Source organism: Pempheris klunzingeri, chromosome 19 (genome assembly GCF_042242105.1).
Source record: "Pempheris klunzingeri isolate RE-2024b chromosome 19, fPemKlu1.hap1, whole genome shotgun sequence".
Classification (NCBI taxonomy): domain Eukaryota; kingdom Metazoa; phylum Chordata; class Actinopteri; order Acropomatiformes; family Pempheridae; genus Pempheris; species Pempheris klunzingeri.
Window position 1 is genome coordinate 19,063,957 of NC_092030.1, and position 26,288 is coordinate 19,090,244.

At 40.6% G+C, this 26,288-nt stretch overlaps 1 protein-coding gene across 1 annotated transcript in view; it reads left to right on the plus strand.

Moving 5' to 3' along the window:
• The window catches only part of mast4 (microtubule associated serine/threonine kinase family member 4), an 82,803-nt gene that overhangs the window by 43,505 nt on the left and 13,010 nt on the right, over positions 1 to 26,288 (plus strand). The window contains exons 5-18 of the mRNA XM_070851056.1: positions 14,741 to 14,829; positions 17,669 to 17,738; positions 18,461 to 18,539; positions 19,867 to 20,021; positions 20,114 to 20,189; positions 20,282 to 20,491; positions 21,539 to 21,640; positions 22,415 to 22,547; positions 23,582 to 23,643; positions 23,765 to 23,856; positions 24,119 to 24,327; positions 24,438 to 24,576; positions 24,910 to 25,042; positions 25,132 to 25,297. Of these exons, the coding sequence (XP_070707157.1) occupies positions 14,741 to 14,829; positions 17,669 to 17,738; positions 18,461 to 18,539; positions 19,867 to 20,021; positions 20,114 to 20,189; positions 20,282 to 20,491; positions 21,539 to 21,640; positions 22,415 to 22,547; positions 23,582 to 23,643; positions 23,765 to 23,856; positions 24,119 to 24,327; positions 24,438 to 24,576; positions 24,910 to 25,042; positions 25,132 to 25,297 (1,715 nt within the window). The remainder of the gene's footprint in view (positions 1 to 14,740; positions 14,830 to 17,668; positions 17,739 to 18,460; positions 18,540 to 19,866; positions 20,022 to 20,113; positions 20,190 to 20,281; positions 20,492 to 21,538; positions 21,641 to 22,414; positions 22,548 to 23,581; positions 23,644 to 23,764; positions 23,857 to 24,118; positions 24,328 to 24,437; positions 24,577 to 24,909; positions 25,043 to 25,131; positions 25,298 to 26,288) is intronic.

Sequence of the window (26,288 nt, forward strand, 5' to 3'; positions counted from 1 at the left end):
AAGAAGATTGTGCATCATAGAAAACCTTAATTTGGTATTCAGTGCCACTGACATTCTGCCAAACAGTGTATTGTGTTCTGTAAGTGTCACCTCTATTAACCAACATGGTCGCAAAGGAGTGACAAGAATCCTCCACCATGGAGCTGTGGCATTAATTAAAAGGCTGTAAATAAGGTGTATACAGTGTAATACTAATTTCAAACTGAGGGACATAAGGATGGTGTATAGTTGCGCATTAATGAATAGCTTTCTGTGACACTTTCTGAATAACTAAAAAGCAGACAGCTCTCAGAGACTGATGTGGGTCCACTTGGATCAAGGTAGAAGTGATTTCCAGTGAATTCAATGTACAATGGAAGCTCCTCTGCACATTGTGCTGTGAGTCAGTGAAAGCTTTTCTCAAACCAGGTACAGTAGCAGTCATACATTATTATTAACACCTTGGAGAATCACCTACCTAAAAATTACTAACATAAAAGAATCACGTTTTTCCAAAGTTTTACCTAAATATATCATGGAAGACATCAAATTCTAGTTTTATTCAGCAGTTGAAAAACTAATTGAGACTGTAAAACAGCCACTATTAAAGAAATAGTTTGACATTTTTGGAAATGTTCTTTCTTGCTGAGGGTGAAGATTAAGCTACAGTCAGTAAGTAGATTGTTTGCTTAGCTTAGCATAAGGGCAGCAGCAAACAGGTGGAAACAGCTGGCCTGGCTCTCTACAATAGCCTTGAGGAACTTATTGCACCCTGCCAAGAAACAGTCCAGCATATAAAACCACATTGTGCTGGTTTATCACCTTGTTTTTTGTATGGATTAAGAAAACTAGCTATAACATATTCATTTGAGAGCTTCAGGGGTGCTGGTAGTCGGATTTTGTTACCTTTGGACAAAGCCAGGCTAGCTGTTTTCACATGTTTACAGACTCTTTACAAGAAAGTGAATAAGCATATTATGTAAAATGTCAAGTTATTCCAGTAAAGTATGAGACCATAAGTAAATCTGTTTGCTCTCAAGTAAGTAAGTCATAAATATTTTAAGTTTTGATTAGAATTAGATGCACAATAAAACTATAAAATCCCAGCATGCATACAGGCCGTCAACATGTATCAGAGAGACTGTATTTTGTCTGCCTGATGGTGAGAGTTTGGATGAGTGTTAATGACGTGAGAGTCCTGTGAGATGTGTGGTTGACTGTAGGAAGATATCTGATAGGTGACACCGAGGGGTGCCTGATCCTTTTCTTTCATTACTGACCGTGCAAGAAAGTTTAAAGTGAATACAAAAAAAACATTGCTTGTCTTTAATAGGCCTTACAAGCAAGCTACCTAAATACATCAAAGATGTTTATCCTGTTTGCTTACACATACACCTATAGATACATGAGGATCTCGATATGTAGACATGTCTTTGTATTTATAAGTTTCTTTTTGAATCCTCTTCATTTTGCTGCATATTCCAAGACACATTTCAGGGCAGAGGGCATACCAGAGCACCCTGAATATGCTGGAGCTGTCTCATTGACTTTCAGAAAGAAGAAAAAATTGTCTTCAACCTACAGAGTCCAGTGCCATTTACTGACAGGAAGTCATGGGTCAGAGGTTTCAGTTTCTGCCAGACAAAGGCTCTATGCACTGTATGATTTAAATAGGATAGCTTGGCTCTTTTATTCTCCTGCATTCATTTATAGCATTCCATGAATGTTGGTCATCTTATTGAACCCACACTGCAAGCTGGAACATGTAGCAGGCCAAAAGAAAATGTAAGACATTAAAATATCAATGTCCAAATGCCTGAAAATTACAGGACAGGATATGAGGCAATGTTGTCTCCAAGTGTTTAGCCGCATCTTGACCTGCTCTACTCTAGAAAACTCTGCATCTTCTTATGCTCCAGTTCCTGCCTGCCTCAACTACCAGTCTGTGCTTAATGCAGTGGCAGTTTTTGGTGTCATCTGCAGTGGCTGTTTTCTCCTCAAACATGCTCACAGTAATAAAGAATTCATTGGCACACTGGATGAGTGTCGCAGAAGCTGAGCGTTGTCTGTCTGGTCTGCTTTCCATACTTCTCCCGTCATTACTTGTTTAACAAAAATGCCATAAACCAGTAGTTCAGTGACATTATTGTAGCTGACTCATTACAGACACTACACATTTTCACTACTGTCATTTTTTGCACCGTGTTGTAGAATTATCTGAACAAGGCATCTCTCTTATCATGCAGTAGTTCATCTTTGGGCAATTCCCCGCCAGTGAGTCATTGATTTATTTTGACTTATTGGGATCTTGAAGGTTTGGCAACAGAGTGTCTGCAACAATAAGTGTGGATAAAATGCATCATGGCTGATAAGCAGTAGCCTCTGGGGTCTTTTAAATCCCTGCAGCGGCCAAGACACTCTGGTGCGTCATCATGCTTTATTACTTTGAGTTTCAGTCTTTGACTCCACTCTCACACCCAGCACTCAGATGCTTCTCTCATCCAAGCACACACTCTCAATCCATGCTTCCATTTGCCTGCAAGGTTAGATGTTATAAAGTAATTCCCCTGCAAAACGCATGTTTTAGCCCCTCCTCTTTATTTTTGTTTGTATTATTTGTATTTTATTGTATAAAAGGACGTAAAGCCAGGTGTGTGAGCACTCTGTCTTGCTGTACACTGACTGATGTGGACTGGCAGGTAGTGGTGCATTATGTTGTCTTTCGAGGATGACATCATCCCTGTGGTTGTGGTGGCATTGCATCGCGTGGTGCGTGCCTTGTGTTAGCATCTGCCAAGGTGACTGCTCGTAGAGTCGCAGATAAAATGTAGGTTTAATATATTGCATTCACTTGTGCTATGTAGCAAGTCACCAGCTGGTGGGGGAATTGTGGTGGTGATGGTGGTGGGGGGGCACAAATGTGCATGCGTTTGTGAAGGAGCAGGGGGCGTGTATTAGGGGAGGGGAGAAGGGGTATTGTCCTGCCTCCATGCCCTCCGCAGGCGACTGAGGATCTCATTTGACAGCTTCAAGGTGGAACGTGGAAAGACCAAAACAAGAACCGTATCCCCCCTTTTTTACCCCCTCCCTTTTTGTGAGGGGAGAGAAAACCAGTCCGTCTCATCGCACTGTGGTGGCTGGGTTTGGCTCTTTGTCAGTGCAGGGGGGGCGGGAGGCAGGCAGGCAGTGTGAATGCATATCATGACCACAATAGAGCAAACGAGCACAGTTCAGCCATGAAAGCCCAGCGGGAGAGGCTGAGAATTCCAGGGCTGACGCTAGAGTGAGTATTTTCCTCCGTTATCCTACCGGGGAGGCAGCTCCTCTGCAGTGTGTAGCTTCATCTGTCTCTGTGTCATGAGTGTATCTGTTGTTCACTGTTGCTTTAAGCTCTGTGCAGCGTTAGCATTAGCAGCAGCAGCATCTGCAGCAGGAAGTCTCCTTCACAGCTTGGCAACAGCGGCTTACTTGAGGTTGTGTGTCTGTGTGTGTGTGTGTGTGTGTGTGTGTGTGTGTGTGTGTGTGTTTGTGTGTGCGTGTGTGTGTTTGTGTTCACACGATTATGTTTTCATGCATGTGTGTGTGTGATGGACAGACAGATAACGTGTCACGTAAAGGAGTGCCATAACTGCACAACATGCTTTATTTGCTGGCGTGACGCACACACTCACACAGTGTACACGTAGGAAACACACACAGACCCATAACACACCAATGATGAGTGGCAGTGTTTGCTGGATGTGATCAATAAGGTGAAAAGCAGTGAATTGTGGAAGGCTGTCTGTTTACATTCCCCTTTTATCAAAGCCACAGTCATTCATTTTACTTGATGCGTTTTTTTTTTTTTTTATTTAGGTCAACAAGGCATTTGTTATGGTTCCCACCAATCTGCAATTGAGAGAACATAATCGGTCTGATGAGTGACTGTTGAATTTGCTTTAAAAAACATTCTTTCTTAAGCAGATTTTGAGACACATTCTATATTTTTCCGTCCCATGAAAGACCAAAACCAACAATGTCTTAGTGTATGTCTCAATACTTTCAACTTCCTGCCTGTCTGTGGCTCTAAACCCCAAAGCTCATTGGGACCCAACTGAAGACGTAAAACCTTTAAAACTGGGTCACGAATATATACTTTCACTTTTAACGCATCTGGCCACTGTAGTTTTCAGGAAATTGTAATCAAACGGGAAGAAACCGTGTGTTTGCCAGGAACTCATTAGCAGATTAAAATATGTTTGATGTGCTCGTGAGTATTTACTGCAGTATGTGATCTGGACTCAAAGTAATTTACAGTGCCCATGTTCATCTTAATGAAAAAACATGTCACCCAGTGCAACAATGTGGCTTTAAATGGTTTTTTGACAGCAAATGAGCTCTGTGGCACAGGGGGAAGAAGATATATTTGGCTACATTTGGCACTTGTCAGTAGCATCACTTGGTTTTGGTCTCTTAATGGAATTTGTTAAGGATTGGAAATGAGACTCATCCTTTTAAAACTGTGTTCACTGCAGCAAAAGTTCCTCACCTCTATATGACCTAATGCTCTGCAGTGCCACTGTTCAGTTTAAATGGGGCTCGGTTCATGATTCATCATATAGGTAAAGTGAAAGTCTCTCTGTATGATTTGAATAACAGGAGACATGCTGTTTCTAACCTAATCACAAGAATTCAGTGAAGAGTGTGAAACTTGAATCTCTAACTCTCTTTAAAATCTGCAGTGTTTTAGCGCTGCAGGCTAGCGGGCCTGTTTGCCCTCTTTCATTTCAGTTTGCACTGAAACAATCTATGGGGTGAGACGTCCCCAATGTAAAACAAACACTTCAGAATCGGACAAATGCCTCTGGAACCTGCTCTTTAAACATGACTTCATTCATCTGACAGGGATCATTACTCATCATGATGCTGCTGTCTTCATCTGGGCACGTGTCTGAGCTGTGGGGAGGGGGTTGTTACAGGGGTGTTTCTGTCCTGTGTGTGATAAAAGACAACTATTCACTACACTCCATTTAACTTGCAGCCTCACTCCCCGAAGCTTGAGCCCCACTCCCACTAGCCCCTGCAGTCCGTGCAGCCCGCTGCACGCTTTTCATTTTTGGAGGTAAGCGAGAGTTCTTCAGCCATGGCTGTTTTGTTTTGAAAAGCCTGTTAGGGCATGTTTGAGTCAGTCTTGTGTTCATGCATCACAAGGCTGCGACTGGATATTCAGTTTGCCCCCCTAAAATCATCTGCCATTGAAATGACATTGAAAGAGGAGGACACGGTGCTTATATAATGTTGATAGTGTCACCCCTCCCCCCATCTTGCCCCTCTCTGTTCTGAGGTTTATGCTCCTCTTTCATGTGCTAAGTAGGATTTGTGGCCTTTGCAATACATCAAAGTGAAGAATAGTCTCAATCTGTCTACATCCCGTCTGGATTGATTCATTTAGGAACGAAGAGTATTTAAAATGGTAAAAGCCAGTTTTAGATTTTGCAGTAATGGTTTTCTATCCATGCTTATTGCTTATATCCCAACGAGTTTATGATTAGGATTTAAAAATCTGTGTGTGCTGGTAGAGCTTCAGATTTATTCTGAACATCACTACAAAGATTATTTCTTTGGGGGTTAATGTTCGTCGGTCATGTCTGAGATGGCGCGTCCTCTCCTCGAACTCTGTCTGAGTGTCTACATGGACAAGCCTCATTTGGGGTTTCACTTTCAAATAGGTCAATAAGGTTGAAGCCATCTTGTTGTGGTTCTTTATTCCCACTCATTACATAAACACCAGGTTTATGTAATGAGTGGGTTGGACAAATAGATAAAAAGATGGCGTAGGATTCAGAACGTTTTGATGACATTACAGGTTACAGTCTTGTCTGCCTCGTCTCTACTGACTTCTGTTGACGACGCACAAAGTTAGTGGATTTCTTTAGTGTTAAAGATGGAAAGACGCAAAACACTTCTGCAACTGCATGGTTAATTTAAGTTTTAAGGAACTTCACCTTCTGCTGTAGCTTCTGTTAAACACAGTGCAACTCAGTGGACTCAATTCTTTAAGCCATAAAGGAAGAAAAAAGACTCTTAAAAAGCTCATTGCACAAGACACATCCATAGTTTTTACTGATAAGAAGAGACTCAGTCTGTGCTTTCCATCAGGTTTTGTTGGCTTTATTCCGGTTGCTTCTGATGCACATTGTCAAGAGAAATACTTGGAATGAAACTTTATTTCCGAGCTCATTCAAAACTCTCAATTTTTCAGAAATGTCTTTTTCAATGAATAGCATGAAACACCCACCCATGTCACCTCCGATCTCCTCTTGTTCTGCTCGGCTTTCATAGAGAGTCAAGTGGAGCAGCCGTTTAAGTGAGTCAGCTCCATACAAGAAATGCTTTTTATTATTTTTTTTAATTTATTGACTATTTCAGTTTCTGTTCCATCGTGTACCATCACGTTCCAATACACTGGGTTTGGTGTTGCAGTGCTTTTTGCCATGATGATGGAATGATGCAGTGACCTATAACAACTTTTTATTTATACAGTAGAGGACATTATCTGACGCCATTAATATACCACAGTGTAGGACCATTAGACAGCAGCACTTAACCATATCTACATGCAAGAGAGGGCTTGTTAGTGTGTTGTTATTTTCAGATGTAGCTCTAGTAAGACCCCAAGAACCAGCCCTAGTGGGTGTTCAGACTGAAAACAGGCCTATGTTTGAAATAACTAGATTAATAAATACAATAACAGATCCATGAGTTTGAAGGCTTATCAGATGCCGAAGCTCTGCACCAAAGTGTATAATTCTTTGACAAAGTTTATTATTCTCTGGAGAACTATCATGCAGAAAATCATTGTATCTTTCATATTGAGGATCACATGGTGTTAAACGTTTCGGCTGGACGATCCTCTACATGTTTGTTTTTTTGCCAGAGCCCCTCTGCATTAGCAAACGCGCACTCATCACCTTTAGTCAGACCTTAACTATTCAGTACCTCAACCAAAGACTTGTTGTTTTTGCCTCCCACATTTCATATCACTTATCAGAGTAAACAGTACATAGACATAGAATATGCTGACCTTTCCCAGGATTTATGAATGATAACAGATTGATGCTTTGGCTGATTACTTTGTTGCAAAGAATGTAATGTATTAAATTTTACCGCGTGTGTCATTATGATGGGTTTTTTTCTGAATATATGAAAACACTACTGTTCCTATAGATTGCTGATACAGTAACAATAGTATTTGATCCCTTGCACAGAGATTTATTGTATTTATACTTTGCATACTGCTCATACTGTGCTGTATCCTGTAAACTGATGTCATTTTTAAGGTATTGGTTTTTGTTTCATTTTCGAGAACAAGCAGAAACTGGTTTTAAGTCAGTAAGTGGGGATGTCAGTGTTCCCAGTGACCTCCCTGTTCATGCTGCTCTATGCAAGTTTGACTTTGAACCATCTGAACCATCATTTCTTATGTGGAACACAGAAACAGAGCAGAGCCATAATTAGAGTGAAGGCTGTCACACTGGCCCGTAGGGAGACGGACTGAGCCACTGTGAGCGAATGCACACACAGACACACACACACACACACAGACTTTGTACGGACAAAATAGCTTCTGATAACACTTTATTACAGAGGGGGTAGATGTAAGTAGAACCAGTGGTTATGTGCCAGTCATGGTAGTGTTCCGCCTTTGTCAATTTCCCTCTCTGTCTGTCTCCCTGAGGTTTTGAATGCCTTCCAGGGAGTGCACTTGGCAAGTGATGGGCCTTATCTGCAGCATCCTGATGGTCCTCAGGTCTGACTGTGCACTTCCTTAGTGAAGCTTTCAGCCAGTCTTTGAATCACTTCCTTTGCTCTCATGTTCACTGTTAGGATTATAACTGGTCAAACAGTATCTGACAATAGAGCTGGAGCTAGGTGGTCATGTGCTATGTTGTATTACTGTATGTATATATATATATATATATATATATATATATATATATATATATATATATGTGGTGATAGCATGTCACATGACCACCCCTAGGTAATTAGGAGGATGTCATTCTGGCATCTTGTAGAATTGTTTTTGGAAGTATGTGACTCTATTGAAATCACAAGCACAATAGAGAAGGTGGAATTGATTGTTTCTTTTGGTATTTTTATTTTATTCAGTTTTCAGAATTGGTTTATAAAGTAATTGACTGGCCCATAAACAGTAGACCTTAGCCAGTTTTATTGAAGACAAGATGAATGTTTTGAAGCTGGATTGTGAAAGTACCATCTTTACTTTACCATCCATCATGTGACTACAGCAGCCTCAGACTGTGCACACACACACTAACAGAGGTGCAGTAATCACAGCTCTTGATTTCTGTTATTGCAGCACGGCCAAGTGTCCGTTTGCAGGGCTGAACTTTGCTCGCTCCTGTGGAGAATAGGCATTGGAGAAAAGTAATCAATAGCTTAGGCTGGGTTCTTTATGATAGGCTGGTAATAGTTCATATGTTCTGGAATATTATTTGGTTCATAGCCCTGACAGCTACTTCAGAGAAACTCTCACACACACGCAGGACTTGAAAGTCAAATTCATCACTGAACTGACAGAACACCAGTTTTTATGTGTTATGCAAGCATGTGCATGCTTGGGTTCTCTTCCTGCCTCGTTTTCCCTTTCTGAAAGGTCAGTTGTATTACAATTAAAGTGGAAACACATTTTTAACAAATATTTTGATATATTAAACGTTAGACCTGCATGTTTATCAGCAGTCGTCTGTGTTTGGCTCTGACTGTCTGCCTACAGAGCCGACCAAACACATGAGTCAAGGATCAAAGGTGATGAAGTTAAGGTGACACTCCCATGGTATGAATGAGGTAGGACTGTCTATGTAGGGAACAGCTGAGGGAAGATTTTATGCAGCAGCAGAAGAAATCCATGCAAAAGCACAGCATTTCCATTTCAAATAGGTCCAGCTTAATACACTGACCCACCAAACTTTTGGAGGGGTGCCAGTTTGTGAAAGCAGAGTGCACAGCAGCATCTGCTGATGATGCAGCACCCCTCTGTCTCACAACCCCCCCTTCACAGGATATGAAGTGGTAGATGCCTGTTACATGATATGAAGCATGTTGAGCGAAGGGAGCAGGGTGAGTGTTTGGGATACAGAACACAGTCGCAGTGAGACGGTGAAACAAAAAGTCAGCTGGTACTGTATTAGGTGTCATATCCCTGCAACATTGGAGGCTGTCAACGCCTGACCTGGATCACACACTGTGTGTGCCTTTCAGGATCCTCCCTGGATTACTTTTTTATTTGAGGACAGAGGAGGACAAGGTGTCCTCTCTGCCAGTGTGTTTATGCCGCAGCTGGCTGCAGATGTGCCTGTGCAGAGGAAGTTTGGACCTAAGGAGAGCTGCTGTAGGAGTACTTGTCAGGACTGCCATGGGGGTCGCATTCACCTGAACCCTGAGAACCGTTGCTTCTCCTCAGCTGGTCTTCAAAAGCCCCCTTTACATCTCCCTCTCTGGCATGACTTGGACACAATGTCTGACTCTAGTCTGTGGACAGTACTGTCTAACTTTAATATGCCACATTTCTTCAGTGGAGCTCGCTTACGCCGTTCCAAAAGGTAACCTTTAAAGCAGTTTGTATTGACGTATTTTCTCTGCTGCAGTGTCACCTTACAGACAGGCTTGTTTTAAGTTGGCAATCAGCAACAGAAATGAATCTGAAAAAAAAAACGAGCAGGTAACTTGACATGTATAGTTTCTGGGCCTGTGATTGGCAGGAAGGATGTCTTTCTTTGTATTTACTGTAGGTCAGCTGAGCTTTCTTACGAGGCCATCATGAATAAGAAGCTGGGTGTTCCCTTATTGCCTATTGTGTATTATTTGCTTTGTGAGTCAAATGGTAATTGGGTTTTTGTTGTTGAGGCTGTATCATGTTCCTTTCACAGGATGTGTATTTTTCCTATATGCCATCCCCATTCATCAGCCGTTGAAAATTAGGAATGCTGTTATGTTTCTGTTTCTGTTTCTGTTGGTGGTTATGTTAGAAATGTAACTTGGTGTGGACAATGTACTACTGTTGTGGTTCTATACCACACTGTGTGTTTTGTTTGCTTTATAACAACATTCTTAACAGAGCTAAGAAAACATTTCATTGGTTTATGTGATTTAGAGTGTGTAGACACTGATTTATAGCTAAGCCACTTGATCCCAGTTTTTTTGTATAGTTTGGTGAAGCCCATATAACTGATATTTATTTTTAATCCCTGTCCTGACCCATTTCATAGTGTGGAACAGCTTAACATGAAATACTGGCTGTTTTCGGACATCTTGCATCAGTGCATACATTTTTTTTTTTCATTTGAAAACCACTGTCAGATTTAGTGGATATGGAAAAGTGAAGATTCACATTGTAAACACACAGTCTCAGAGATCACATGTTTTTTACTGTGTGTTTGTTAATGAGTTGATTATTGACTGCTAAAGATGATCTGACACACAGATACTGACCTTTAACAGTTAAAATGTTTCATTACAAATAACCAGTGATTCATTAAACTGAAATGAAATCAGCTGGGATGCCTTTAGTCCTTTGAATGTCGACCACCTTCTTCAGTTGTAATCAGAATATTCTGATATTAGATTAACATTTGAGACAACTGTTCTGTGCTAAAGACATATTCAGTAACAAGGTAGCTGACACAATGTAATAAAATTCATAATAGAAAAGAGGGTGTAATAAACTGTATTCTGTAATAATTTGCAATGATTTTTAAGATATGAGGACTTTGCTGCAACTAATGACCATATTACCTTTAGCTACTAAGTTTAATATGCTATGTGCTGTATGTGAAAGCTTAAGCTCCTGGCAAAGTGAAAAAACAAGAGATTTGTCAAAGCCAAGTCTCTGAAAATGTATGTAATACTGTACACAGGCTGTTGTAGAAAATGACTTCAGTGACTGGAAAAAATGAGCTTCATTGCTTTTGCCCAAGCTTCACGTTTTTTAAATGCTATTAATAGAGCAGTGTGTGTCATATGTCTGACTTTGAATTTGGGTTTGTCAGCGAGGAGCAGCAATTTATGTGGCATTGCGCTTTGTCAGCTCACCTGACAGCTCTGACAAGGGAGCAAAACTTGCAGAAGTAAAAAGATTAATCGTTGCTTTTTTGTTGACATGGGTCAGGATCAGACAATTCACATTTATCTGAATTCGGAGTGCTGCAAATCAAAGGCTTTTATCTATTTTTGTCTCTTCCTGTACCTAAAATAAGTAAGCTAGCTGAAATCTAGGAAATAGTTTTTGACAGATTCAGATTGCTTTGTAATTATAAAAAGTTACAGTAATGTAGGTCACTTTAGAATATGAAATAAAGGTAAACTTTTTTCAAATATGTTGAATATTTTAATCATGATATTTAAAATTGCAATCACCTTTTTTTTTTTAAAGAGTTATTTTAGCCATAAGACATCTGTAGCCATGCTGGTAGAGATTTCATGTGTAGTACAACAATGGTTGATGAGGTTGAGGGTTTTGCATATAACCGAGACTGGTAAATCTCATATGGATCCGTTCCAGGAATCTCACACATCTGCAGTACAGCATACAACACTGGCCTACTTTCTCCCTATCATCTTCGCCCAGGGCTTCTTTATCCCTCCTTTAAAGCTTCACTATACCGACACGTTTTTTTCCCCTCACTCAGCCTTTCTGGCCGCAGAGGTGCCTTTACCAAAGCTCAGCTTAGCATCAAATGTGAGGAAGATGGCCTGTGTGTCATCATAACCTGTGGCAGTTTTTTTGCAAAGTAATCCAACGGCAGTCATTTTAATGTCTCCATGAGTGGCACTCAACTCTCTAATAGGGGTTATAATGGTACAAACACCGGGAGGATGAGTGAGAGGGTGAAGCAACAAGAGCGTTGATTGGGCAGCAGTGTGGCATTCTCTTGGCCTAATCCACAGTGAGAGGGTATAAATAGATCTCGTTAAATCTGATCCTCTTTGACTGAGCACCTGTGTACCACATATAATTCACTCCCTCCCCATCATGATAAATGATTCATGGCATGTGTCCACACTCTTGATTGCAGGGGTTAGCCCTGGAAACCACTTGAGTAAACAAGGAAGAATGGGATTTCAGTGAAAACAGGGTTTCCCCCTCCCTCTTTAGGGAGATGAATTTGGGTGGAATAGCAACAGGAGCACAGAGAACTATATAGCATGGAGTGTTGAGAGCTCTCTGCACATTATTATCAACTCTTGTGAAAAGTTGCCGAGCTTGTCACTATTGCGGATGTGACATTGGAGCTCGGAGGGCTCTGCAGTGGCACCTGTGCCTCTTCAGCTATGTTTACAAAGAGCTGAAGGTTGCCTGGCCACGCATGTCTGCATCATTGCGGAAGATCATGTGCGTTCTATCATTGTGTGCGATCAATGCTGCGACACACCGACAGGTGACTGCACCTGGGACTGACACTCCTTCTCCCCTTGTCTTTCTCTCTCTCTCCTACCAAACATGGATGTCGTTCTTTATCTCCATCACTGGAGTAAAGGCCTCCATCCTGTCGCTATGCAGCATTGTGTTTTTGTTCTTCACAAAAGCGTCTTTATTGTTAATGTGGATCCTCCATTAGCTAACTAATCATAAAAGAACAGTGAACATTTGTAGAACATTTCCTTGATTTCCATTTCTCATTATGGAAACAATATGATTAATCTGATAAAGATTAAGAAAGGAAATGATGTAATTCAACACCCAATAATTCGATCTTCGTGGCAGGAATATTCCCTCTACGAAATACAATACATTTACTTTTGGCAATGTTTAGCACTAATTTGTACTCTTCTCACTATTAAGTAATGGTGTCAGGGAAGCACAGAACAAAGTTGACACATCTGCATAAAACAACATACTGCATTGTAAGTAAAAATGGACCCAAGTAACTCCTGTATTTTTTATGCTGTCAGAAAAACTGCCTAAAATCATCTTGCTGTGTTCTGCTACAGTTCATCAAAGCGAGAGCTAAAGGTGAAAAACCATAATGTTTAAGCTTTGCAGTGAGAGCACTATGGTATGCTGCTACAGTCTGCAGTAAAATCACAGGCTCAACCAGCTTCAGTATTCAATATGAGAAAAACTGAAGAATAGATTTGTTTTTATTATTATCATTATTGTGTTATGCACAGGCTTTAAATTATTTCATTTTTCTGTTATCATTATTATTGAATAACATCTTAAAGTCAATGGGAAATGGTTCAGTTCTCTCTGAGGAGGTTATATAACAGGATGCCAATGAGTCTCTGACCTTGAAGTGAATTCATGTTCTTCAGGCATTATGTGCTTCCACTGACAGCCTCTAATTTGAAAGTATAAACCCAAGACTAAACGGGACATTGAACAGTGAAGCTGCTTTTACATTGAAGAGGCTCGTTTCTCTCTCAAGGTTAAAAACTGGGCTACATTTTTGAGTCACATGTTGTTGATCACAGTGTCTCCTCTCGTGTCACAGTTCTGTATTACCATGTCTGACAAACATATTCTCGATACTTTATACAGGACCAGTTTTTTATGACTGAACTAAGATAGTAGTTGATATGTATGAAGTCAGAAATTCATGGTGGTGGCAGCAGATGGGGCTCTCTTCATTGAAAGAGCCACAACTTGACTGTCAGCAGAAGAAAAATGTGTTTCCATAATAACAAGTGACATTCAAGATTGACATTACATTGCAATAACGATCCCCTAGATTTTGCAGTCAATAATATTTCTTTATTAATATATGTAATATACATATGTGTATGTATATTTTGCTAAACTGAAGTGATAATGTCAATAGTATTTCTGGAAGGCTCAAGCTTGGAGGGGATTATGCGTTCGGTCTGACTCCTCAGTGCTTTAAACCAGCCAGCAGGGGCCACAAGTCATCAAAAAATGCTTCAGTTCGGAATCACTCATCAGAAGGAAATCGGCGAGGCTAAAAAGCAGGTCCTTCCTAGTGTGTTGCAGTGCACATGTTGGCCTTTGTCATGGCTCAAAAATGGACACCCCTAGAAAAGTTTGGTCTTGTTTTGAACAGTCGCATCTAATATGTTATGGTCCAATAAAGATCCACATGATACAACTTGAATAAATCCCTGGTTCTTTTTTTCTTTGCTGCCAACTTCACTGTAAGGGCACCGATGTCCCCCCCCCATCTGATATAGTTTCCCATAGATGTGTGCAGCTGAGGTTAGATTTAGGTTAGGTTATAGTTAGGCTTAGCAGAGATGGCCTGGCGGAGATCTGCACTCTTCTAGTTATAGATGTAATTTAGTTTATGTTGACACAAATATGTTATATGTATTCATGGAAGCAAAGAAAGTCCAAGTGTGAAAATGTTAAAACTCTGAAAACTATATATCTGAATTTTCTACACAGTCCTGCTAAGTTTTGACATTTCAAACACTTTTGTAATGTTTTCTAGCTCACAAATTCAGATAAAAAAACACAAAAGTGCTTCCAGCGGAGAATCTGAACTTTTCTGTCTTGGACAGCCTGATAGGAGTTTGGTCTGATTGTCTCCATTCAAGCTTTATTATCTTTGGCAGCCTACAGATGCAAGTTTGAAATTAAAATTACAATGAGGAGCACATAGCGTAACATATTCAAAAAATTGAATAATTAAAATAATATGGGTGTATAGCTGAGATTTTGCCTCTTGCCAGTTTGGACAAATAAATTCCTTGTCGCATATTTCCTGTGTCCTGCCTAATATTTGACTCTGTGGTTTTACAGCTGCAGAACGAGCAACAGAAAAAGCCTGATAGGAAGCGGTCAGTCTTCAGGTTTGCCACGACCTCACTCCCCTCTGTCATCTCTTACAGGTAAGCGTTTGTACAGTACATGTGCATGTCCATCACTGTGTGCGCACCGTTTCCTCGCCCCGGTGTTAGAAATGTACCCATTGGTGCACAGAGGAGGAGCCATTAATTCACAATGTTCTCTCACAGGAACACAGTCCATTGTGTAATGCAAAAAAAGGATATTGGTTCATAGGATATTGATATTATCTAATAATAGGTGAAGGTGTAGTTAATGTACACATACTTTAGACTGACCTTGTCTGCCAAAGAAAGCAATAAAGAAACCAAATCACTAAAAAAAGTAGTCATTAAATTTTTATCATCCTTTCAGTACTAATGTTTATCATGTAGGCTCTGTAGTGTTTGGGGGGAAATTTAATTGTTTGGTGGCAAGTTGAAGTGCAGCGATTGTGCTGGGTGAGGAAGTGATTTCCTGCAGACAGGAAGTCCACAGGAGCAGAGGGAGGGGAGGCCTCATTCACCAGAGGGCGTTTTATTTCCTGGCATTGGTCAGCAAAAGCAGAGCTGCAACTCCAATTGTTGGTCTGTATTTCACCATAATAAAGGGGCTCAGTCTTTAAGATGGACCCAGAAAGCCACAGGTTTCTTGCTAATGATTGTGTTCAGCTCTTGGATGACCTGACACTATGGCTCAGCCGTAATATCGGTACCAAAGGTAAGAAAAACATGCTTTCTGTTCCATTTACAGCACTCGTATACCACCGGCGAATACAGGACACTGGTGACACACATTAACTAAGCAAGGCTCAGCATAGCTTTGCTTTTCCTCTGAATTGTGCTCTTAGCTCTGTAGGTGTGTTGTAGCAGGTCAAACCTCCATTCTTGAACATTAAAGGTTTTATAAATAACACAATCTTGAACCATATTACCTGTTACTCCCGTCAAGCAATTTTCTTGTGAGTCGATAATCTGTCTCTTCAGGTGCAGCGTAGCTCCCAAAGGAAGAGTTTATCATCTTTAATTGGTTGCAATTAAGATTACTGTGCAATTAGATGGGTGACATTCATCACTAACACCATTCAGTGACTCTATGATTGTTCCCCAGTATGGAGAAGAACTCTTTATCTTCACAGGAGCTGGTGGCTTTGTAGCTTCTGGTTAATTAACTGTTTGTTCCCTCCCTTAGTGAGGGGTGTAATTATGTCTGATTAACGCTGGACCATTGGTTTGTGTTTAGCTCGGTGTGGAAACACACACACATCAGCTAATTGGTGCCTTTGTGAAAGTCCAGTACAATGTGTTCAGTGGCCCAAAGCTTCAATAACCAGTTCAGTATTGAGATGTTACTGTTAAAGTAGGTGAAGAGAGGGAGACCTGCATGGTCTCTGGAGGACGTAGTGTAGATACTTGTCTCTTTTGGCGCATGTGATCCTCTCAAACCATAAAGTGCTTGAAAATAATCCTGTAATACATTATTTTTCTTGTTTGCTTTTACCTCAACTTACAATGAGTGCATTCACAGATAACTTCTCAAGTGTGTAAAACAATCTGCAGTCTTTCATTTATGTAACATAGCCAAGGCACCAAGATCCTTGTGCAGGCTTTTGTAACATCCAAGATCAACTACTGCAATGCACTTTTCTCTGGCCGTGACCCACGACAGCAACAAGAGGTCTTTATATGATCCAAAACACAGCCGACAGAGTCCTTGAAAGGTTTAAAGATGTTTGATTGTATAACACCTGTCCTCATGTCTTTGCAATAAAATGCAATAAAAGCCAGGACTGACTTCAAAACCTCTCCGGTCTTGTTACCCTGTATTCTCCACCACCTCCTCTATGCTCTCTTCACAATGATTATTTAGCTGTTTCTAAATAAACAAAATATTTTGGGGGTAAAGCTTATGCTCCCCTTCTTAGGGATGAATTCTCCATGCAAATTTAGCCCTAACCCTGGAAAGTGGAAGTTAAGATATGATAGGTAGAGAGGACTTTTGACATTAAACCAAACAGGCTGTGTGGTTATCTGGAAAATATCCACAGCTCTGTGCATTCAGTGAACATGATGCTGTGGGATGAGCTGCAGGTGTATTTAGTTTGCCTGGTTACCAACCTTGTTTCTAACTCTTACAAAACCAGTGCACTGTAGTATGGACGGGACAACAACTGTTCTCTAAACCTGCGTCAGTAGACTGATGGTTTATAATGTTGACTTTAGGTTTTCAAGAGACAGTTTTGGGTCCAGATAAGATGCATTAATCCAGCTGGGTGCTTTTCAAGTCTATATACACTGAAAATGTTTTAGTTGATCAGTCAATCAACAGAAGATTGACCATCATCTATTTTGATAATCCGTTAATAGTTTGCCTTTTTTGCTTGAAAAATGAGCCGAGTATTCCCTCGTTCCAGCATCTAAAAGTTTAGAATTTGTGTCTTTTCTCTGTCGTATGTGATCCGAAACTGAATATTTTGGTGTTGTTGGTGTGGCTAAACTCTAACTTTACTTGGTAGGAAATTGTAATGACAAAAGCTTAATCAAGACAATCGTCTGCAGATTTATTGATAGTAAAAATAATCAGCAACCCTAGTTGGTTTTCTTTCTAATTTCTTTCTTGTTATCTTGAACAAGGATCTGAAATGTTTAGAGTGTTTTGAGGAAATAAAAATGACCAGACATGATTCACTTGTGTGTTTTGTTTATGCAGCAGCATGGCATTTTAAAACATACTCTGTCAAACATCTGACTGTGGTGTTGACTCTGATCTATGATAATGCGGTTTGTCAGTCTTTGTTTTGGCTACAAATTGAAATTGGAATCCAGTCATATTGAATTGTTTTGCTCGCGGGTTGTTTTCCTTTCAAATTTAGGTTATCTCTGTTTCTCTGTGTTTTTCTTGCAGGAACAAGCCCCCAAGACAGTCCTAGAAATTTCTCTCCTAGTGCCTCTGCTCATTTCTCCTTTGCACGAAGGTATACACAACCGTGGATATTTACTTGACTTGCAGCTGAACAAATCAGCCAGTTAAGACCAGAGGGAGACTTGTCAGACACAGATTCTTTTAAAAAATGAGAGTATGCAATGCTTAGAGTTGTAGCCAAACATTCATATTTTCGCTGCCAGCACAAGTCGAAATATTCTGCCTCTTAATTGTGTTTATGCTTTCAAAAACAGAATCAATGACACATTTATTTTATACCATTTGTCAACATTATGTCATGTAATATTGTATTTTTATTATAATCCACAGTCATTGCCACAGAGCAGACAGGTAACTTCATGTTAGGCTTCCATTTTTCCCTCAACATTCATAACCCCATTTGTCCCAAGTGAATTGACAGTTCATACTCCCCTTCATTAGTTTGTCTCATAGTACGCTTTCTTTGCCATCCAGTTTCAATTTTACTTTCAGTTACTTTGTTGTTTCTGCTTTCCTGTGTAGTGTGACAAATGGGTTCATTTTGAACAATAACAGAAAGGTCACCATTCATCTATAACATGAGATTGTAGGGTGTTCATTTACATGTTTGGATTACAAACATGGGCATTGAGCAATTTTCTTATTATTTCTTATTTTGCTCATTTGTCTGTGAACAGCTACCTGCAAATGTATGTTTTGATCCATAGTTCATTTGTGAATTTGGTGTCAGACTTCTTCATTCTGTCTTTGTCCGTCTGTGCTGCTGCATCACAGGACCGATGGTCGCCGCTGGTCGTTGGCCTCCCTTCCCTCCTCTGGATATGGAACCAACACGCCCAGCTCCACCGTCTCTGTAAGCATCATGTACTCAGCCAGTCTGACACAAGTGGCATCATAACATGTAAAACAGATCAACCTCATCCATTTCACACAAACAGAACGACGGATATCAGCATAACAGGGTAGTTTACAAGATGTGGTACCTCTATACATTACAAATATATATACAAGTTACTTTAATGTGGAATTCAGTATTTGTCAGCGTGGCTCTGTTTACTCATGTCTGACTCTCAGTACGCTACACGACTCCAATCCTTTGTGAACAAACACTCTGTATGAGGATCTGAAAAGATTTGTTCTGGAGTAAACATGACTTGGAGAAGTAGGCATATGCCAACACACACACACACACACACACACACACGCATATATACAAAAACACACTCCCACACGTCTCTCTTATTGTGTGTAGTTCCTCTGTCTGCATCTATTTTATCTCTTTCACTCTGACAAAACATAATTGTATTCAAATATGTATTCAAAAATCATTTATAGCAAGCAGAGCCACCGTACATGTTTTGCACACACACACAAATCACAAATACACAAATGAATGTGTATTTGTCTGTGTGTTTTTGTTTTGTGTGGTCTTGAGTCAACTAGTTAATTTCCTGCTATTCATCTATTACAAGAGGCGCGAGTCAAGTCATGTTAGAAACTGTTACAGGTTTTGGTTTGAGGTCAGAATCACGATCATATTTTACGTTATTCAGCACAGTAGTTTGATTTGTTTAATAACACATCTATTTATCATCAGGAGTTTTGTTCAGTGTAATTTGTCGGAGCTGTATCGGTCTCATATGTTACTATAAACAGTGCACATGCTTATTTAGGATGCTTTAAAAGAATAGTGTGATCATTTGGGAAATCCACTGTTTGCTTTCTTGCCAAGTTTTACAAGAGAAGATTGATATCTCTCTGATGTCTCTATGGCGAATAGAAAGCTACAGTCATAGCTGGCTAACTTAGCACAGCATTAACAGTTGAATTAGAGCGGCTTGCCTAGCTCTGTCTTAAGGTGGGAAAAAAACCTCTACAGCTCATTAATGAAAACGGGCTTTATATTGTTTGTTTGCTTCATATCTTTGTGTTAAGCACAGATTTAAGAGTGGTACACATCTCATCTAACTAAATCTAGATGCAAAAAATCAGAAAAAAAACTTACTTCTCACAGTGTCAGAACTGTGAGAAGTTGTTAAAATTTGGCAGCTACTTGAGGGAATCTGCTGGAGCACAGATTTTTCTGTTAGCATGGTATTTTTTTCATCCACACAAAACAATTGCCACCTCTTTTTTTTTTTTTTCTTTTCATGTTGAATATAAATGTGTTTCATTTCCAGTCATCCTGTTCATCACAGGAGAAGCTGCACCAGCTGCCCTTCCAGCCTACACCCGATGAACTGCACTTCCTCTCCAAGCACTTCTGCACTGAGAGCATCTCCGGGGATGAATGCCGCAGAGCGACGGCCATGCGACCCCGCTCACGCAGTCTCAGGTACTGATTCACCTTTACAAACGATGAACATGATCTTATCGTGTTGTTGCATACCATTGGAGCCACTGATTTAAGTCAAATTTATTTTTCAGCCCTGGAAGATCTCCATCATGTTATGACCATGAGATTATTATGATGAATCATGTGTACAAGGAGCGGTTTCCTAAGGTAAGAGCTCACAGTAAGCTTGCTACAGCCACGTCTGGCCATTAACTGCATTATATGCATTACTAAACTGTCACCTTCCCTTCTTACCGCAGGCCACAGCTCAGATGGAGGAAAGGATTCAGGAGATCATCCGCAGCAACTCTCCGGAGAGCGTCCTCCCTTTGGCAGATGGCGTGCTCGGTTTTGCCCACCACCAGATAATTGAACTGGCCCGCGACTGTCTGGAGAAGAGCCGGCTAGGACTCATCACCTCCAGCTACTTCTGCGAGCTCACCGACAAGCTGGAGAGGCTTGTTCAGGAAGTGAGCGCGGCTCCTGAAATCAGATGTTTACGTAGACACTAATACATAAATAAATACCTTTTTTTTAACTTTAATGAAAATGTCACGGAATAAGTGCAGCATGAGTGATTTAGGCCTTTACAGCAGGTGGACTTCACTCAAGTTTGTGCTTTTCATGTATTATATTTCATTTGAGTGACACAGCTAAGCCTCGGATTTAAAGAAAACAAATAAATAACTTACCTGCCGATCTTTGAAAAACCCAAATAGTTGTATAACACCGCATTCACTGCTGTTTAGAGGGTATTTCCAGGACTCTTCAAGTTTTTCAATCTTCTGGATGCAAACATATTTTGTCTGTGTCACGATGAAAAGGTTTTGAACGTGTTTCTCTGGCAGTAGCTGTATTTTTTTTAAATCCAGGAAGCCAGAAATGACATGTCGGTGCTCTTTTTGTAATACACAAGCCAAATAATAATGTGTTGTATTGTAACATTTTGTATTTTGTGAAAGAAAAATGAATATATGCCACTAAAGCTAATAATGAAATGTTGAATTTTGGTTTATGTTGTACAAATTGAACACTTGTCATTTCTGGCTACTATCTTTGATGGATTAGGAAAAAAAGAGGCTCAATTTGGGAAACTGTCTTTAAAAATGTCTTTAATTTCAAGTTTCAAGTTCCCTTTTGTCACATGCGCAATAATTACAGTGAAGCTTTTGTGAGAAATGAAATTCTTGTCCTTGTGCAACAGACTAAAGATGATTTCATCCAGATGGTAAGAAGGATTGTGGAGATACCTTCATGATAGAAGTGTGTTTTAAACGACCTTCTGGGTAATTATTTTTTCAGAAAATCAGATGCTCAGCTCTGTGACGCTAATTTAATAGTTGTTAAATCACCATCTGGGTTTTGTCAAGATCAAAATCAGATGTTTGGTAAAGTGGTGGTTATATATGAGAGGCACAAACTGGTGTAAAGGAGAACCATGCTGCATTTGTACTTTACCTGACATTGACCTGTGGAAAACTGAGATCTTGTATCTGTTCTTTTTGGCTGCTGTTTAGTCCACAGAAAGATCAGAGAGTGAGGAGGTAAACTTCATTAGAGAGCTAGTGAAGAAGATCCTCATCATCATAGCTCGACCTGCTCGACTGCTGGAATGTCTGGTACGTTTCATATCACTAAACAGACTGTATGTATAAACCTGCAATTTTTCTGTGTTTGATATTAGAATATAATTCCTATCTCTGTGAGTCATGATAGAGCAGTGGAGCATTAAGCAGCTAAAGAGCCTGATATTTAAAAGACAGTGAATATTGGACCTGGATTTGCCAGGTGACCAGAAACATGACTCTAAATGAATGCTGATGTCGCTTCATAACCGCTAGATCTGTAAAGTGGCAGCTGTTAAATAACAGGTTCGCAATATCAGCTTAGATTAGAAGACATTTTGTTAGACTAGAATTCAACCAATCGATGGTCTGACTAACCAATCCACCAACAGACCTGCAGGTTTCAGCACGAGTGTTCACAACTTGTTTCTGCTGTCCCCAAGTGGCCAAAAAAACAATTATTGCAGGTTTTAATGAAGAATAAAATGTCCCTGTAGTCGCTTTTGTGGATGCCTTAACAGTGATATGTAACTTGGAAAGCTAGTAGTGAAGCCAGCCAATGTTAGAGCAGTGTAAATGTGTATATCCCTGCCTTAAGCAGAGCTTCCACTTGATCCCAAACACATCCTGTAATTCACATAAACTACGATAATCCCACCATTCATCAAACTGACACGTAAAAGGAATCTGTGAGTGTGTTTGAGCCAGAGGAAAATAGACAGGTGAGACCACAGATTTGCTGTTAACCTCCATTTAAAATGTGCATGATCCTCTTAAGCATTGCTCAAGCCAGCGTGTACTTAAGTCTGTCTCCTGCTGTGTCTCCAGGAGTTTGACCCAGAGGAATTTTACCACCTTTTGGAGGCGGCTGAAGGACACGCGAAAGAGGGCCAGGGCATTAAAACGGACATCCCTCGTTATATCATCAGCCAGCTGGGACTCACAAGAGATCCTCTGGAAGGTACAGGAAGGACTCAGCTTATGGCCGTCATCAGTGATACAGTACAAACAGCTGCTAGTACTCTCCAATAAGACTCTATCAATTCATTATGACAGTTATTGATGTGTTTCAGTTTTCAAATCATGGTTATCTAGTTTATTTTTGAAGAAGTGCTAAGTATCTTGTATAACTCGAGTGCTGAGTTTCTGCTTCTTCAATATGTCGGTGATGCGGTAAATCTGACTAAATTGAACACAGGGTAGCTGTTGTGCTCGAGCTGTAAAGGAATGAAAGAATTAAGCTGTGGAGGGAACTAAAAGGCAAAGATACTCTTGACTAATGTCCTGTACTGAACAGACTGTCTTTCTAATGACCCTCTGTCTCTCCAGATTCAGTAACAAACAACATTCATTATGACTAATTAGAAAGGAATGGCCTCCCCACAGACCTTATACAGATCCACACAGGCTGGCTCATCAGCCAATCTCTCCATTCATTTCCCCTGAGTGTCTCCTGTGTTTCGTTTGCCCACTGCCTTGTGTGCCTGAAGCAAACCTACAAGGAAGGACAGATGTTAAATAGCAGTGGAAATGTGTTTACAGGCCCTCTAGGGACAATACAAACACCCTCCTGTGACATTACACACATGGACCTAAGCATGCTCGCACACACACACACACACAGAAAAAACATAAGAGATGCAAGGTGGTTTATAATGAGCTCTTGTTCTGGAGTAGTGATTTTCAAAATGAGTGTTAGACATGTGTTTTGTGTTTGTTTGCCACATCTGATTTCCACCCCATTTATTCTCAATTCAGATTATCTCAGAGTCAGCACCTCAAACCTGAAGGCTGAAATCTGCTGTTTTTCGTTTAGTTTCTACGTCCTGATTTCTCTGCATTTAGGTTACCTTTGTTTCAGCTGCACTGCAGAGCATGTCCACAGGCTTCACATGGAGTTACAGTTTTCTAATTCACTTTCAGCTATTGTTTTTTTATGTTTTAACTTCTGCATCTCTACTTTTTTCTTCTTTATGTTATCTGTTTTCTCTGTAGAAATTGCTCAGCTGACCAGCTGCGACAGCGGGATTGCAGAAACCCCTGAAACAGATGACTCTGTAAGCACTCAGAAATTGATTATTGTATTGATCTACTCCATCTTTACTGCAGGTGCACCAGCGAAGTACAGATCTTATCTTTTTGATTTGTTTTAGTATTTATCTCTCTTCTTGCCCTCAGTCTCACAGCCTCAGCACAGCCTTGCGGTCCCGGCGTAAACCCTGTGAACTGGACTTCGAGATGACAAAACTTATCAGCAATGGTGCCTATGGGTAAGGATATCTTAAGGATAAGGATTCTCTAATCTCTGATTATAGATGGTTTGTTACAGCCGCAACGAGAAAGCCATCAAAAAATCCAATTGGAACAGTTTTTTTTTTCTTGTTTTCAGTTACCTCCCTGGTCTGTTGTCTTTTGCCCTCCGTTTCCACTAGGTGCTCAGAACAGTTGGCAATAAAACAGTTTTGATGATCAACCCCAAATTTGACAACTTTCCAGTCGTTTCCTCAGCTGACTGAACTATTTATTCCACAGAGCTGTTTACCTGGTTCGTCACAAGGAAACGAAGCAACGGTTTGCCATGAAAAAGATCAACAAACAGAACCTGATTTTGAGGAATCAGATACAACAGGCCTTTGTGGAGAGAGACATCCTTACCTTTGCTGAGAACCCTTTTGTGGTGTCCATGTACTGCTCCTTTGAGACACGGCGGCACCTGTGCATGGTCATGGAATATGTTGAAGGTCAGCAGCTAGGTTTTTTTTTAGTGCATATTGCTGTAGTGTACTGTGAACAATGTCTCCTGTGTGTTATCTCAAGCACATCAGTAACGACGCTCCATTGATGTTTACAGGTGGAGACTGTGCCACCCTTTTGAAGAACATGGGTCCCCTGCCAGTGGACATGGCCAGGATGTACTTTGCGGAGACAGTACTGGCTCTGGAGTATCTCCACAACTACGGCATCGTCCACCGAGATCTAAAACCAGACAAGTGAGACCTCACAAATTGTATATCAGCTATAATCGCTGTTAACAATACTAGCTTATAGCGAGGAACCCTCAGAGATCGCCTGATTCTGCAGTTCCCTACAGCTGTACAGAGTCTTTTTATCCTGTTGTTTTGGTTTCCTGCAGTGCACAGACACAGCAGGCACCTGTGTTCAGCAGAAAGAGCTCTAAAAACCGACTGTACTCTACCTGCTCAGCACCAAACAGCCCACAGACAGACTTAGCTGGTGAATAGAATGAAGCATTTACTTACTGTAATTTTTCTGTTCTCTTGCTTTTGTCCTCCTTTCCTTCCCCACATCCGTCTTCCTTGTAGTTTGTTGGTTACGTCGATGGGACACATTAAGCTGACAGATTTTGGGTTGTCCAAAGTTGGGCTGATGAACATGACCACAAACCTGTATGAGGGGCACATAGAGAAAGATGCCAGAGAGTTCCTTGACAAGCAGGTAAATCTAATTTAACTACAGTTGCACCATTTTGACAATACATTTTCCACATTGTGTTTAGAAGATTGTTTTGTTTTTTTTCTGTGCAGGTATGTGGAACCCCAGAGTATATAGCACCAGAGGTGATCCTGAGACAAGGCTATGGGAAGCCGGTGGACTGGTGGGCTATGGGCATCATCCTGTACGAGTTCCTCGTGGGCTGTGTGCCTTTTTTTGGAGACACACCAGAGGAGCTGTTCGGACAGGTCATCAGTGGTCAGTACTGCCTCCCTGTCTTGTCAGATGATAATTAAAAACAAAAAGACGTCTCTCTTTTTGCTGATGGATATGCTATCAGCAACACGGATTTCCTCGCCAATTTAAACAAGTAGATTTTAAGTACATGCATGTAGTATTTGAAGTAGAGTGCATAACATTAAATGTCGCTGAGGAATCAATTGTTTTTTAATGAATGTATCATTTGCAAAACCCCTTAACTGCCTCATTTCCAATCTTTTCCGATGTTCCGACGAAAATAGACTACACTCATTTGTTTATTTATGTCAGTTTATCGAATATGAAATTTTACTAGCCACATTTTCTGCTGCTAGAGGTGATGTAAGCAAAGTCTCACAGCATCTGGTAGGTATATTCTGGTGAGCACATCAGGAGAAATTCCCAAACCTCATTCAGATATGAATTAAACATTTAAATAGTGACCACATGGAATTAGTTGCTGTGCATAATTCTCAGTTTATTGAAGAGTGAGATTTCCCTGAGGGCCAGAAGCAAAACAGATGGCAGTAAGTGGAGCCTGTTTGACTTTAGACCACAAGTGAAGTTTTGATATTCTGATGATGCTGGTGCTTCTTTCTTCATTCTCCTGTAGTCTCCTGGTGACAGCAGCACAGAGAAAATCTTAATCTTGAAAACAAGACCTTTTATCTTGTCAGCGGTGTGGCTCAGATGAATTGTGTTATTTGGAGTTGTTGGATAACAGCCTCTATCTGTGGCATGGAAATGAATGGCATGCCATGACTGATTTGGTATGCTCTCAATCAAACTGTACCAAGCCTCTGAGAGTGACTGTTAATTAAAGGGGCCTGAGCACGCTGAATGCATGCCACCGTGGCCTCAGGCCGCACATACATATTCATAGCTCCCCTCCCAAATTTGATTAAAATGGGGGACAAACTGTGCACAGAGCTGACAATCAGCATGGCGCAGACAGGCTTTGCTCCTCTTTTCATTGCTTATCCATGAGGCT